Raw genomic sequence first — 15,768 nt, forward strand, 5'->3', positions numbered from 1 at the left:
TGCCATTGCTCTGGTCTGATATTTTTGTTCTCTAGGTATTAAAAGGATATCGTAATTCAATATTCTAATCTATAGAGTTTGGCTCTGAAGTACAAACAGTAAGTGGAACGGAAGATGTGGTTTGCTGCTTCTAGCATTTACAGCTGTGAAAGTGACAGAAATTACCATCAGTTACAGGCGTTGCTGGGCTTGCCACACACATAACCATCCTACAGCAGAATGAAATAAGAGCCAGCAAGCAAGACCTTTCCGACTTATAAATGCAGCAGTTTAGGGGATTATATTTGATCATTCTCTATCTGACCTGTAAAAGATTTAGCTGGATTTAATTAGAGCATTTTACAGTACTGGGACCCCCCCCCCCCCTCCCCCCCCCGGGTTGCATCAACCACATATTTGTGCTTAATCCCGGCATTACCTCTAAAAATAAGGGTTTATGCAATCCTGAGCTAAATGTGTGGATTTGCTTGAATTTAATTGCAGCAACATTAAGCAATCCATGTTGATTTGATCATCTTGCTTCTTTAGTTAAGCAACCCTGTATTCAGCCTTCTCAAGGACACCCTCACACACTTACATGTGTGTACTTGCCAGATCACACAGTCCAGACATTAGGCAATGCCATGCTTATATTAGTGCAGTTTGAATTCAGCTTCCCCAAAGGGCACTTTTGGATGGGTTATTTAATAATAATAATAATAATAATAATAATAATAATAATAATAATAAAAATTGATTCCCCACCATCAAGAAAAAACTGTTAGAAATACAAAGAAATGATCTCTTGTTTAAAGTTGTTTACTGTTCAGTAGATCATACTGGTTCCGGAAAAAAAAAAAGTGCTTTAATCAATTCTGTGTCAGTGGGATAAATTGCTCAACAGCGATTCCAACAAGAGAAATACATGTGGGAGGAAAACAGAGCATAGAGGTAAAGCCTAAAGCAAGAGGATGTTTAAAATATTATTTAAATAACAACGTCTTGGTAACAGGCAGCTAGGGATTTTACACCAAACTAAACCTAATAACGATAAAACACAAGGAAAAAAGTCCTTGCCTCAACAAAGCCACTCTCTCTTTCTCAAAGCAATCACACGCACCGCATGAGAAACTGTCCTCCACTGGTTATACACACCATTTTTTGTGACGGATGCAGTATTTTGTGACACATTTGTGCTGTGCAAATTGGATTCCAGCATTGAATTTTCAACTGTAATTGCTGTATAAAACGTTTCATAAGCCCAGTTCTGATACTACTGTTTGACTCCTATTCAGTAAGCGAGACGACAGCATGGTTAAGTGTTGGAATATGTGTTTAAGGGAATGATAGGATAGGATCTCGCTCCCTGTTTCTGACATTGTCAACCAAGTCCCGTAAAAAGGAGATAAAGGCGAGGAAAGGGTGGTCTAATGAGACGAGAAACACTGAACACTGCATTACTCACGCAATTCTGGCGCACAATAATTGTCGCCATAACAAAAACTTACAAAAGAAATGGCTATGTTGGTATTGGGGTTTGTAAATCAACACTTCTGCTGCCAGTATGAAATTCTTGCACACATGTTCATGCTCATTATTATTCATAATTTGCCATTAGGTTAGTCATTGCAATTACTAAGACAATTGCTGCTGTACAGTTTGCGCTTCTTATGAAAAGCCCTGAAGGTTGAATATTTTTTCACGACTTTTTGTCTAGGGGTGGGTTGTTGGTTGATAGGTTCCACCCGAATACCATACTGCACTGTATTAACTTATTCATCATGTTAGTAAAGCCTGTGTGTTGTAAGCAGAAACTTGCTTGCTTTCCCATACAGAAAGTGTCAAACAGGAAGTAGCATGTGTAACAGTTAGTGAAGCTCAAACAGGAAAAAGCAACCTTTCGTTTCTTTTCGGTCAGTCAGATGACAACTACATCCGTTCTAATACAAACTCAGCTCTTGAAGAGAATCTCATTAGGTTACTTATTTGTTCACGGGAGAAGCTACTTCATGCAACTAGCCATCTTGGGGGAGATGCTTGCCAAACTGCCTATCCTCACAGACAGATGCTTTGACACACAGACACTGTGAAAATCTCTAGTGATGAAGAAGTTGTCTGTGATTTCCCAGTTTAAAGACTGAAACCTGCAAGCTCTACGATCGAAGGACTGCAGTGATTCCAAGTGGAATGGGGTGCTGTAGCGTGACCCAGAGGCATTCTGGGACTGACCAGGTTGGGCCTGAAGAAATGGAGCTCTTGGAAATAGGGAACGGAGGGTAGGTGTGCGCATTTTCTAAACTGCCAGAAAAAGACTGAGCCCATGCTCATCAGTATAGGCCTCCAGCATGCTTCAGCCAAATCAGTTAGCTTACTTACAGAATATTAGCAAGTGAAATTCATGGTCTGCTGTTTATTGATTTCTTAATAACAAAACAATAATAATGACAGTTATTTTTGTTTTTGTTGTTTTAAGTTTAAAATTTTAAACTTTGGAAATCCTTGTTATAGAGTAGTGATAGTTTCTTATAATTACCTTATTGCACATTTTATACTTTCTATACGTGTATTAGCATTGCTGTTATTAGTGTTATTACATTTCCTATAACATATGTACAGATGCTGTATTGTGTGTGTTTTGTAACAGATCATTTCTTTTTTTTCCTTTGTAAGTACCAAGTGCCAAGAAGGTGTATGTATTTGTAAAGGCATTCTTACTCAAATCTAATCTATTTGCACCAGAATAGTATCTTGGTAATTTCAAGTCCACCAATGTAAAGTAATCAATTCATCTTAATAAAGTATTCATTAGACTGATTTATAGGTGATTGCTTCATTTATTTGGTTATTGTATTAGCAACTACTGTACAGTGCAAGTGACGTAAAAAAGGATCTACATGTTTCTTGTGGGATACCATGTGAAAAGCATAGGAAAGTGGTAAAGAGTTCATTAAAAGCAGGGTAAAGCACAGGAAAACAGGGTAAATGTTTGTAAAAACTGTGCCCAACCGTGATAAAGCATGCAAGAATAGTATAGAGCAAGCCCAAACAAAATAACCACAGAAATGGACCATGGAAAATCTTTATTTGGTGGCTTGTCTTTCTTTGTGATTAAACAGCTTCATCAAATTCTACATAAGCCACTTGTAATGAAGACTAAATGAGCCCAGCGACCATGTTTTTGAGGCCTGCATTGAAAAAGAACCCCCATTTTCATTTTGAAAAGAGGAACTGTGAGCAAACCAGGGCAAGAATGAAACCTGAACTCAAGCCTTGGGTTTTCCTGTTCTGCAGAGATCCATTGACACATACAGTTCAATGTGCTTTTCTACATTTCTGCCTACTGATGAAAGCATGGAAACGTTTTGGAAGAACGTAGTAAACAGACAGCAATTTCAGCATACTGTAGATTTAAAAACAAGTCATTAATAAAAACGGTTTTATTTTGTTTTAGTATATGGTCTCTAGGTGAGACGAGCCATCGTGTTCCACTACAAAACCGATCAGGACATTCTGTTGATTCCTCCCCTCAGGTGAGTAACAACATACTACAGAATACTACGTCCCTCATGGTGTTAGGACTCAGCCTACAGAAGGTGGTAAACAAACCACCTACACAATCCAGATTTTTGATTTAACAAAGCCTTGCCTAAATTCTTTCATGGGTCGAGTCATTTTAACTCAGGATATTCATTTGGATTTGCCGGTGTAGATTATATGATATGTATTTATGTCAGACAATATTCGTGAGTCTACTTTACAACCACACTGAAGGTACGGATCATTGTACAAATGACCCATTTTGAGATAGCATTAACCAATAAAAAAATGCATTTGTCAAAAACAAAAAGACAATAGCTTGTATACATTGTTGTGACAGATATTATGGTACAAATGCTTGCAGTAGATATGGATCCACTGTTTAAGATACAACACTGAATAAAACTGTTTACATTATTTCTAGAGCCCAGTATCCAATGGAATATCGGACAAAACTCTGCATGAGGTAAGTTACTATATATTTGTATGGGCTGCTTCCTGCACACTGAGACAGATTCAGTTAACCTTTAATCTGGGAAAAGTCAATTATATTGTCAGCTCCTGTTGTTATCCTTTTTCTTTAGGCTGTACTTTGGGGGCAGACTAAAGAAGCTCTTCATAGCAAGATATATAATGATCTTATAGACGGCTGGGAAGGACAAGCCATCCACACCTACAGAGAAATCATCTGGTCCTCAGTAGCACATCTGCACAACAGTCATACTCAGGTAATACTCCCTTGTTCAACGAGGATAGCTGCTCTGTCATTTTATTAACATAATGGATGGTTTTAATATTATTAGCAATTCATTTCATTACACATAAATTTACTTTACAAACTCAACTTTGTTGAAATTAAGTTATATAGTTCAAACGGGAACTCCGTTATCAAGTGCACACGAGAACAGGACAAACCAATATTTATACACTACCTTAGACGGACCTAGGAGTCCTGTGAGGTTCCAATGTGATTTACAACAGCATATGTTAACATACAGTGCTTAGGACTGAAAGGGTATGGAGGGATAAAAAGGTGTGGCGGTACAGTACGACTCTGCAGAGAGGAAGCCCTCTTTTACATGCTGTTTTGAATCTATGAGAGCTCTCTGTGCTTTCTTTACTTTCCATTGAAAATGCCTGCTCTGCTATCCTGCTGTAATTGGCAGTGGGGAGCAGAGGGTTGCAGTGTGAAGAGGTTACATAAATAATTGCAGATAGGGAATACAACTCTTCAATTTCCACCTTCAAAATACAACAGGATTGTGAAGTTCCTAACAGGGTTGGGGTCACTTCCAATCCCTTTTTAAAATACATTTACTTTGAAGGAACTGGAATTGGAATCGATATTTTAGAGACATAATTGTTGTGATTGTTCCGCACTGCTTTCATCTGAAGTCAATTTAATTGACTAACAGAGACTTAAGTTGAAGTAATGCGTTGCCACTGGTGAGTTAGGTGGGCCAGGGTGTCCTCGGCTCACCGCTCACCAGCGACCCCTATAGACTGGCCGGGCACCTGCGGGCTTGCCTATAAGCTGCCCAGAGCTGCGTTGTCCTTCGACTCTGTAGATCTGGGTTGGCTGCATGGCGGGCCTGCAGAGTGAAAAGAAGCAGGCTGCACGCGCTTCGGGGGACAGCGTGTGTTCGTCTTCGTCGCTCCTGAGCAGGGGTGGTAGCGGTGAGCTGAGCCTAAAAAAAATACGATTGGACATTTCAAATTGGGAGAAAAACGGGGTAAAATCAATTGGCAATTATTAAATTTAAAAAAAAAAAATCATACCCAGTCTCACCTGCATCTGATAAAGACCAAGCAAATAAAGTGCCCTGAAGCCAGTCTGAATGATTTCATATAATAGAACACAGACCTGAATCTTTAGACAAACCCATTTCAGTTTCCAATAGCTGTGCAAAACTCACTGTTCATGATCTTATGTCACACAAAAGTCCCACTGTACCTACTAACTCCTTTTATTTTTTTTATAGGAAAGAAGCGAAATATATCTGGTTTTGTTTTCTTTCCATCTGCTAATATTAGCTGTGGACCATGCTAAAAGAGGGTTTGTGTACCAGGTTAGTGTCTCTTTCTTTTTCTCTTTCATTATAAGTTAGGGTAAAAGAGATGAAATGTGTCCAACACAACCCCACAGTTTGCTATTCAATCAAACTGCTAGACAAGAAGACATGATCCAACCCCTTGTGTCAATTAAAAAGAGTACATGTGCAGAATGGAGGGTTGGTGAATAGCATCAATGCACACAGTCAGGAGTTGTTCAATTAAATTGAGGTTGAATGTGAAGATAAGGTGGGATTCGCATGTCTGTAAGATGGCAAGTGCTAACTGCAAATGTGCCATGTTCTGTAAATGTAACGTATTGCTAACATGTTGAAGTGCAAAACAGCAAACTATGTGAAAAGTAGTCATTTCATGTTAATGTGCCCAGTGTTACTAATGTAATGAAAGAGATACATGCAACACCAAGTTAATACGTGATGTGTAGTCACTGTGTAAGAACTGTCAACTGTATTATCTTATTATAAAATCACAAAAACTGATCTTGTACTCAGGAAATACTGTTAAATATAAAAAGGATGCCTGGGATCATACCTATACACAGGGTATAAGATGAACTGGAACCTGACAAATCCTTAACGATGATTGCTTGACTTCTCATCCGTTATTTATAATGAGAAAATTAAAAGAACAAATCAAATGCATTTATCATTATGAGAACCCTGACTACAATATGTAACGCGAATATTCACTCGATAATAATGTAATGTCAAGTGCACTGGATGGGGTGCAGGCACGTCTCTTATTCCATGTCTTTAATAATCAGGTTGCTTGCTTTTATTGTAGGGTATTCTCCCTCTCTCAGGAATGACCATACAAGAAGTAAAGAACAGTGAAAACGTTTCAAACATGTTTGAAATTACAGGTGAGTAGATCCACTCTAAGCACACTGCAAACAGAGAAGATCAAAATACCTGGCCTGGAATACTAATGGTATCTGTTGATGGAACTTGGCGAAGCTTTACTTTGTTCCATAAGTCTAACATGTTCAATAACACCAACATACAACTTTACTAAAAGTATCCTATATCTCTATGTAATTGTAAAATCAAAAACCCACTTAGAAGAAAAAATCATACTCTCCGACAGCTTAGCAGAACAATCATACACTCCGACAGATCAAAATGAAAAATGCATTTCCTGTCTGCACCAAAAACCAAAACCACATGTTTCATAGCAATAGGCGTTTTAAATGTACTTTCATCTTATGTTAAATTGTAGAACAGATGCGGTCTTGCAATGAAGAGAAATATTCTCATGGTGTAATTTAAATCACTAATTGTTTTCAATAACTGTATTACAATATGTTATGAAACATCAAGGGGAGTTTTCAGTTTATCTAAAATGTGTTGGAGTTTAATAGCGCCACCACTAAAAGAACTCTTTGTACAGAATAACAGGGATGGAAATAAGACTCCCACTGCATAGCAGTTTTATCCATTCCTGGTTTAATAAGTGGATAAGTGAATAAGTAATAAGTGAAACTGCTGTGCAGTCTGATTTCCACTGGAACAAGTCTTTTTTTAGTTTGTTTCCTTCAGTAACAGCATTTCAAACTTCTTGAAGTTTTTTTTATTGATTTGAATGACAATGGTATTTAGATTAGTTACTGTTAAGATCCATTAAATAGACCTGCAAATATTTGTTGACAATTAATTGTCTGAACCTAATCACTAATTATTTTTTAGCTGGGCTGCATTAAATGCCTCGACTATTGTGATATGTGGTTCAGTCTCATAGCACTGAAGATATTAGAGATTGTGACTGCAACGTCTTCACTTATTCACACTTTGCATTTTAACTGCACTTGCACCTTGTCCTGAACATTCGATGTAAAAATAAAAATAATGTTTTTGCATGAATGGGTTTTTTGGAGGTTTTTTTTTCTCTAGTGTTACAGAGAGCGAGTCTGCTTCTACCTGCTGACAATGGAATTGAAAATTGTTTCTGATACTGCAGTATGATTCTGTCTCCACAGCTCCAATGGTTGAGCCTAAGATGGTCATCTGCACAAGTCCTACAGAGCGGAGGGTCTGGGTTGATAACATTAGGGACCGAGTGCAGAAATCCATGACGCAGCACATGGTCCCCTTTCAGAGTGTTTTGTCCTCTCTGGTACGAAATTCCCTTTGTAATCTTGGGTTTAGTTGTAGACTAAAGAAAGGGTTACATGCATGTTTTCTGCTATCAAGATAAAAAAAACAAGCAAATAAATAAATAAAACAACTGTGTACTGGTGTAAAATTAACAGGAAACAGTGTGTTAACTGCACAGGAAGGAACTATTAAATTGATCGAGTTGTAGTGATAAAATAATTTTATTTCTCTCTGAAAATGTTCTTCAAAATTAAGTTAGTCTTCTATTAACTGTAGTGGCAGGGGTGAATTTCATTATGATGCTTGTTAGTTAAGTGAGTAACCCATCTATAGTCAGCACTCACATATCCGACTGTGGCAAAGCAGTTAGTAGTGCACAGGTGTGGAAGTTAAGCAGTGCAGGAAATGATGTGACCACACAAAGTTCAAAGGGCAGGTTTATTGTGCTTCCTTTATGGTTCCTTTTTCAAAATAATAGGTGGCTGGTGATACACAACTAAGTGTAACACGCAGCCTGGAAAACATAGGCTTCTATCCCCAAAATAATAGCTCTTCAAAACAGAGCTGCAAACAAGACAACACAAGACACAGTAACACAAACACAGTCAAAGTCCAGTGGGTGAACAGCTGTTTGCAACGGGGTGTTTTGGTGCAGTGAATTCCGGGGTGGGGCTGACCTGTTAGCTACAGCTCCCGGGGTGTAAGTTTAGCAATCTATCAAGTATGAAAACAAACGTTAACACAAAACACTGATAACACACGAAACCCTCACGGTTTGTCTTTCATTTGTTTTTCTTTTAAATGCAGCCAAACCAAAATAATTCCGAGCAGAAGGTACTTTCCCCAATTGACTAGTTAAGCAGCTCTAGGTATGACTGGTGGATCAAAAAAAAACACAAAAAAAAAACAACAATTGTACAAACAAAGATCTCAAGCTTATGAAACAAGCAATTTTATTTTAATCGACATAAAGAGTAGATTTTTTTATCCACCAGTCATAACTTCACTGCTTAATTCATGAATTAGTCAACTGGGAAATGTATTGTACGTTGGCTCCATCCAGTGGATGAAATTAAAAATACAAACATTTAGAGGACAACGTACCAAGACACCTAAACATTCTAGAACAGCAGATCCCAAACTAAGGGCCAGGGACCCTGAAGGGCCACAAGATGGTTTCAGGGAGTCTGCATCACATAAATACTGTGGAAATATTCTCCCTCAAATGACCCAGACGTCTGACAATGCAAAAGTTTAATTTATTCACAAGAACTATCCTGTTAGGTTCTTGGGGTTATTTCAAAATGTAACTCTTAGTATTATGACATCAGCAATATCCACATTTATAATCTACAAGTGCAATGTCAGCACTAAAAACAATACAAAGGAGTCTGATTGTAGGGAGAACACATTTTCACATGTCTATGTATTTATTGGATGGGGGTCCTCAATCAGGATGTTTAATAGCAGTGAACCATAATAGCAGAGGCCCTGCTTGACAACAATATCCTGGCTGTCTATGGTGGCCTTACACCCTGCTGACTGTTTTGGTAAAGTGTTTCTAATTTGTCGTCAAACCAACATCTCACCGCATGTTAGTAGCGCCATCTATGGGTAGTACCACAGGTAATACACAGGCTCATTTTGGTGCAATCGTATTACTGCGATATAAAGGATTTGTTTTTCTTTCTTTAAATCATTAGATGCCTTTTGATGAGAAGTGGAAGAAGAATGAGCTGGAGAAGTATTTGCTGCACAATCCAATATGGAACTGGGAGGGAACTCCAATCCAACACCTGGGACACATACACTATATATCTATGGTTGCTGTCACCAACTCAAACCAGGAGGTAGGAGTTTGCATTGGTCCCAATGGATTCTTCAAGCAGCCCTCTCTTCAGGATTCCCACTGTAGCTGCATTGGGGTTCTAATGGACATGGAACGGAGGGTTCCTCTACATAGTGTTTGAAAACGAAGAAAGGGAAAAATGCTGTCTGCTTAATTTAACCACTGTCTTTATTGTTTCTGCAGGAAAATCAAACAAGACTTCTGGTGCTGTTTCCCAGTGAGCTAGTTATACTGTCCTTTGACTTTCAAAGAGCCAACATCATTTACGAGGTATAGTTTTTGATCATGTAACATCATCAGAACTAACACCAGAGGGTGCCAAGTGTACAGATTTCCACATCATCTTTTTCACGCTAGTGTACTTTAAAATCATATTGGCTGGCTGTAATGCATCAAGTTTGAAATACAAAATCCAGCTGCATTAACTGCTCTTTATTTGCCCTTTTGTTACAATATTTAATACTAGTACTTATGTTGTTAACGTACAGAGTCCCATTCTCACAATCACAGAATTGTGTGCTTCTAGTAACAGGGAACTAGTTAATGTGCCTTTATTTTGAAGTGCATCTCTTCTTGAAATGGTTTTGTGTTTGATTGCATGGGGGCTATGCTATGAACAAGAAGATGCGTATTTTAATATCTAATGTAGTTAGATACATTGAGTAGCAGTCTAAAAATAAAGTTTGGGTTTTAACGGGTTAAAGATGGTGGTGATGATAAGAAAACAGTGTCTGTTATTGTGATGAAATAAGTGGTGGTCTTTTCACACAAGTAAGAGTGAAAGTGCAGTTTCTTGCTACAGGTGTGCACCTGAATGGATTTGCACACCTCCAGCTCTGTGGGTGGTTTGAACCACTCCAAGGGGGGTTGCCACTGGTGGTTTTGGTGATGAATTTAACATTTGTTGAAAGGCGAGGGGGTGACCTGTAGCGGCCAGTATTTATTTTCCTATTGCCAGGTTCTACAAACATATTTAAATCAGTGGTAAATACTCTGATAAATCCATCAGTAAAAAATAAAAATGTATAGATGTTTACTGCCACAGTAAAATATTAGAAAGTGTAGCAAGGTAACACATAACCAAGGGGGTGTAGTATTGGAATAGCTTTGTTCAGAAAATGTAAAGCTACTATGTGATTTAAACTTGCCAACCTGAGGGGCCAATATCCCCCTTTGCTTTTTATCAGAATTCCTTATGAAAATGAGAACAGAGTTCCGTTATTAATCTAACAAGCCGTACATTTCAAACTACTTTATTAACACGTTTAATATATTGCATTACAAATATGAATATCGTATTATAAGCAAGTTGCAAATTGCAGTTTCCAAATAATATTCTCTGACAGCATATTCTTTTTTTTTTTTTGGTTGGTTAAAAAATACAGAGGATTGAAGTTAGACTGCAGATTATTGCCCCAGCTACAGTCTCCAAGCAGGTCAAGATCAGGGTGCTCTGCAGTCTGGAGACGCTCGTGTTTCTGCACTGCAGTAGAGGCAGCATGTTTATCACAGCGGTCTCACAGGCTGCAGCTCTGGTAATCACCCGATGTCATCATGGGGCACTGATGTAAAATACTGATTGCTTTGTGAATCATTACACTGTCACACTGATACCAATCTAAGTTTACCGATAACAGTGCTGTGTTGTTATATCAGGCTGCACTAATCAATCTGATATGTACTGCTGTGATGTGGGAAACTTAGTCAATGCTTCGTGTTAATCCAGTGCCTATTTCAGAGAATGAAAAGGAGGTGGCAGGCCCTTACCCAGAGCTGACATTCTGCCGAGGTAGATCAAAGCATCTACTAAATGATTAATTAATAATACTGTAGGACCAAGACAAAAATGAATGGTGACTTTCAGATATCGGAATTTTTTATTTTTGTCTGGTGTCCCTTTCAAGACAATGAGGCAGACCTGGCCCAAGATAGGCCACAATTGTGTTTTAGCTAAAGACACTGGTGTACAAACAGGGTCTCCCTTTTCTTCTTGAGGTATCACTACTGTAAACTTCAGACATTTAGATGTTCACTGTACAAGTTTTTTTTTCACTCAAAACTCATAGGTAAGATAACCTTTTCAAAAACTCTTTCTTTGTACTATCTGACAGAGAAGTGGTTTTTATGGTTTATGACGTATTTGACTGTGTGGAAAGTAGGGTGTGGGACCAACGAAACACACCGTCAATGCGCACTACAATGACACGTCACCATGCAGCTAGATAAAAGACCACATACGTGGGGGTGGCAGATTTTTGGCTGCAGTCTGTAATACATTCATTTACAGATTACCTTTCTTAGCGGTTAGACCACCAAATGAAAAATGCGATACTGTGTTTTAACATTAAAAAAAAAAAAAAAAATATATATATATATATATATATATATATATATATGTATATATATATATATATATATATATATATATATATATATATATATATAATTTATTTCTTAGCACATGGAACAGACACGTGCAAGTTAAAGTGCATTAAAGGCAGAGTGCTATAAAGACCAGAATAGGTCCGAATAGGTGTGTCTTGAAAAGGCGCCGGAAGGTGGTCAGGGACTGGGCAGTCCTGACATCCGTATGTAGGTCATTCCACAACTGAGGGGCGAGGGTGGAGAAGGAGCGGGTTCTGGAGGCAGGGTAGCGTAGAGGAGGTACAGCCAGTCTTGTAGTGCAGGTGGAGCGGAGAGGTCGGGTGGGGGCATAGGGAGAGATGAGGGTCTGGAGGTAGCTGGGTGGAGTCTGGTTAAGGCGGTGGGCAAGTACAAGAGTCTTGAACTGGATGCGAGTGGTAATCGGGAGCCAGTGGAGTGAGTGGAGCAGTGGAGTAGCGTGGGAGAAGCGAGGCAGAGAGAACACCAGGCAAGCTGGATGAGCTGGAGCGGACGGGTGGCAGACGCAGGGAGGCCGGCAAGGAGGGAGTTGCAGTTGTCTAGGCAGGACAGTACCTGGGCCTGGACGAGGAGTTGTATGGAGTAGTGGATGAGGAAGGGTAGGATTCTTCGTATTGCCCAGGAAGAATCGGCAGGTGCGTGCTAGAGTGGAGATGTGCGGGGAATAGGAGAGGCAGGGGTCCAGGGTTACTCCGAGGTTCTTGACTGAGGAGGAGGGAGAGAGCGTGGTAGATTCCAGAGGGAGGGGGAAGATGAAGAGGGGAAGAAAAGGAGGACAGATTTTGAGAGGTGGTGGGAGGCAAAGGCAGAGATGAAATCAACTTTGTTAGCAGAAGAGTGATAGTTCCAGAGGGCACCAGAGAGAGTGCAGGAGGGGAGAGAGTGGGAGGGGGGGGGGGGGAGGCAGAGGGATGAGGTTAGAGGGGTTAGGGGAGCAGCAGCAGAGAGAGGACAGAGCGCTGCTAAGTTCGGATTATGGCTTGTTAATATTATTTTAAGAACATTTGTATTTGAATTTTTCTAGTCGTTTTTGTCCTCGTGTTGGGATTTCTGCCCAGAATTACTAACACACGGAAATCTACTATTAATACCACCTGGTTAATGTGACTTTCTCTCCCTTCAGGGACGACTACCCCTAACCAGCATCCAGGCTGTGGAGAAATCAGCAGTGTCGGGAAGGCTGGAGTTTGAAATTACAGGTGCGTTGAGCACTTATTGCTCAGTAATGCCTGGTTCAGATGACAGTCAGGTTCTGATTTGGTTCCTCACTCACAGCCCCAAACACTTGCTCATCTGATGCTTCCTGTATACAATGTGTTTATAAAATGCAGTCTCAGAAGTCAGTTGAAAGTCAGACTCTGAGCAGAAGCAGCACATGACTTTAAAAAAAAAGGAACGACCAATATGTGTAACATATAATAGCTACAACTGCAAGGGCTCATAAAACACACTTTATCGAAGTTTGTAAGCACTCAGAAGACTGTTATCTCCTCATACCCTTATCTCTTCAGTATGTGATTGCAGTGTGTTTATTAAAGTTTGTATCCACTCAGAAGATGGTTATCTCCTCACACCACTATCTCTTCAATGTGTGACTGCAGTGTGTTTATTAGATGCCTGTTTTCTAGTTTTTTAAAAGCCACACTCCTCATTGTAGGGCACATGATGGAGCCCATGCTCGTGTCCTGCTTCTCTTCTGAAGACTATGAGAACTGGCTCTTCCGACTGCAGCAGGTATGGTGTGCTGTTCCCCAAGTCTTTAAAGCGTGTAGCAGACCTGGGGTCAGTTATAATTCAAATTGTTCACTGAAATTCCAATTCCAATTCCAATTCCAATCACAATTACAATGCTATTTTGTTCACATTTATGCTGCAGTAATTACAATTATAATGTACACTAAAAAGTAACAGGTGTACTCTATTTATTCTAAATAACCAAGCAGTAATCACAGGTACAAAAATAGCTATATACCTTTTTTTTTTTCTTCAAACAAATAGGGTCATAAAAAGTGCTTCTATATGTCATGGCCAACATGTCTGAGTTTGCCGCCATGATGACAGTCACGTGAAGGCCTGTTTATTTCAGGCCTGTACCTCCTGTCTATGGTGCCCTGGCTGTTGAGAAGTCAGTCAACTGGACCACGATGATTCTGGTCAGCTGGAGAAGCATTGTAAATTTTGAGATCAATAGATAAATAATACAAATCTTTTTTTTTTTCTTTCAGCCCGAACAAATCTTCAGTGCCATCACAGAACAGCCTCCCCCTCTGATACCAAAGAAGCAGAAGAGTTAATACTGTGGTACCAAGATCAGATGAAAGCTGTTGAGTTTGCACATCAACCACAGTCACCTTGTATATATTCTCCTGAAAATGATGAACAGAAAAAAAAACACGTGACTCCAGATCATCTGAGAGCATGAGACAGTGTTTTTATAGCCGAGCTATTGATGGCATATCAGCAGACAGGCTCTAGATGGACTAGAGTTTACACTAAAAATATGGACAAACTGTTCCTTTCAAAGACCTGCTGAATAACAAATAATGGAGAGTATTTATTTCAAGAAGCTGCTTGAAATGTATTTGCCCTCAACTGTAAAGCAGAGAACAGCATCCCCCCCCCCAGAAAAAAAAAACCTGTTTATGACATGCCATAGCTTCTTCTGTGAGACTTGTTGGATCCCGCTAGGCCTCGATTACTGCACTTTAAAAACAAAGTATCTTGTTCTTCTCACAGTCCTGTCATATATGGTTGCTAAAACTTGACTATGTTGGTGTAACACAGATATGTTAAGAATTACTCTCAGCTAAGAAATAAAAATGTAAGCTACTAAATCTTCTGAGTCACGTCAAAGAAATAAAGTGGTGGTGCGTGTTTATCGATGAAGGAACTCCATAGTTCAATGATGTAGTTAAACTCAATGACAATGGTTTGGCTTCCTGTCAGAAATATACATCTGCTAAGAAAACTTCCTTAATAAAAAGCTGTAGTTCCATATGGCAATGCTGTGAAAATTGAAAATGAAACGGGTCTGGACTAAAAATGGACAAGAAACTAAAACTGCCACAAAAAGGGATCTAAAACAGGACTTCTCTCAAGTTCCCACAATGTGATTCTAAACAACAAGAAAAAGGGCATTAGTTAAATTAACTGTGATATTCCAGACCTGAATCAAGTTACTCTTTATGTCAACCATGAAATGGCAATGTAATATAACATACATATAAAACATATTTAACAGCCTCCATGCTTCAAGTTCTGTATGACTGAAATTGTTTTTTTTATGACAATGAATGTAATGTGAAAAAAGAGTGTGGTTATTAAAGCGTATTTGCTACATAAATATGAACCAACATCTGTTGCATTTATCAGAAATATTAATCTGTCCGCAACACATTCCACTCTTGGGACATCAACATTACCTCATCATGAAATGGCACTTTTGCATTTCAGCTGTTGGGCTTTTACTAGAAAAAATAAACTAAAAAAAAACTTTTCGTTTGAGTTCTTACTGAATCACTTACTGACTATATTGCAAAATGTGTCGAACCGCTGTCAGAAGTGAAAGGTTACATTTAAGTGGTTTTAAGAGAAATGCCAAGCTACTGTATATGTGAAGTGTAGTGCCCTCACATACACCCATCAAAACTCATTTGACTAATGTTTGGGCATGTCTTTGAAGATTGAATCCCAGGTGTAAAATATAAACCCACGCAGCTTTAAATCCGATCCTCACTGTGTCACAGACATACATGAAAACAAAGCAATGAGGATTGGGAGAACACCTTTGTTAAACCAGACCTAAAAAGGATTGAAGTCAGCACACAGACCTAC

At 39.1% G+C, this 15,768-nt stretch overlaps 1 protein-coding gene across 1 annotated transcript; it reads left to right on the top strand.

The window, feature by feature from the left end:
- Positions 1-1,802: 1,802 nt before the first annotated feature.
- On the top strand, positions 1,803-15,395 carry LOC117425478 (probable pleckstrin homology domain-containing family N member 1). Its single transcript, XM_058993249.1, has 12 exons — positions 1,803-2,255; positions 3,431-3,509; positions 3,941-3,982; positions 4,101-4,244; positions 5,499-5,585; positions 6,373-6,451; positions 7,565-7,701; positions 9,386-9,532; positions 9,715-9,801; positions 13,058-13,133; positions 13,592-13,668; positions 14,160-15,395. The coding sequence occupies exons 1-12, from the start codon at positions 2,167-2,169 to the stop codon at positions 14,226-14,228; spliced, it is 1,113 nt and encodes a 370-aa protein (XP_058849232.1). The 5' UTR covers positions 1,803-2,166; the 3' UTR covers positions 14,229-15,395.
- The last annotated feature ends 373 nt before the right edge of the window (positions 15,396-15,768 follow it).

This window comes from Acipenser ruthenus, chromosome 20, assembly GCF_902713425.1.
Source record: "Acipenser ruthenus chromosome 20, fAciRut3.2 maternal haplotype, whole genome shotgun sequence".
Taxonomy (NCBI): domain Eukaryota; kingdom Metazoa; phylum Chordata; class Actinopteri; order Acipenseriformes; family Acipenseridae; genus Acipenser; species Acipenser ruthenus.

Bases quoted from the DNA above. Each gene is read 5' to 3' on its own strand.
- LOC117425478 (XM_058993249.1), top strand. From the start codon at position 2,167: ATGGGGTGCTGTAGCGTGACCCAGAGGCATTCTGGGACTGACCAGGTT. The intron at 13,134-13,591 runs GTGCGTTGAGCA...TCCTCATTGTAG, and splicing joins GCTGGAGTTTGAAATTACAG to GGCACATGATGGAGCCCATG. The intron at 13,669-14,159 runs GTATGGTGTGCT...TTTTTCTTTCAG, and splicing joins GGCTCTTCCGACTGCAGCAG to CCCGAACAAATCTTCAGTGC.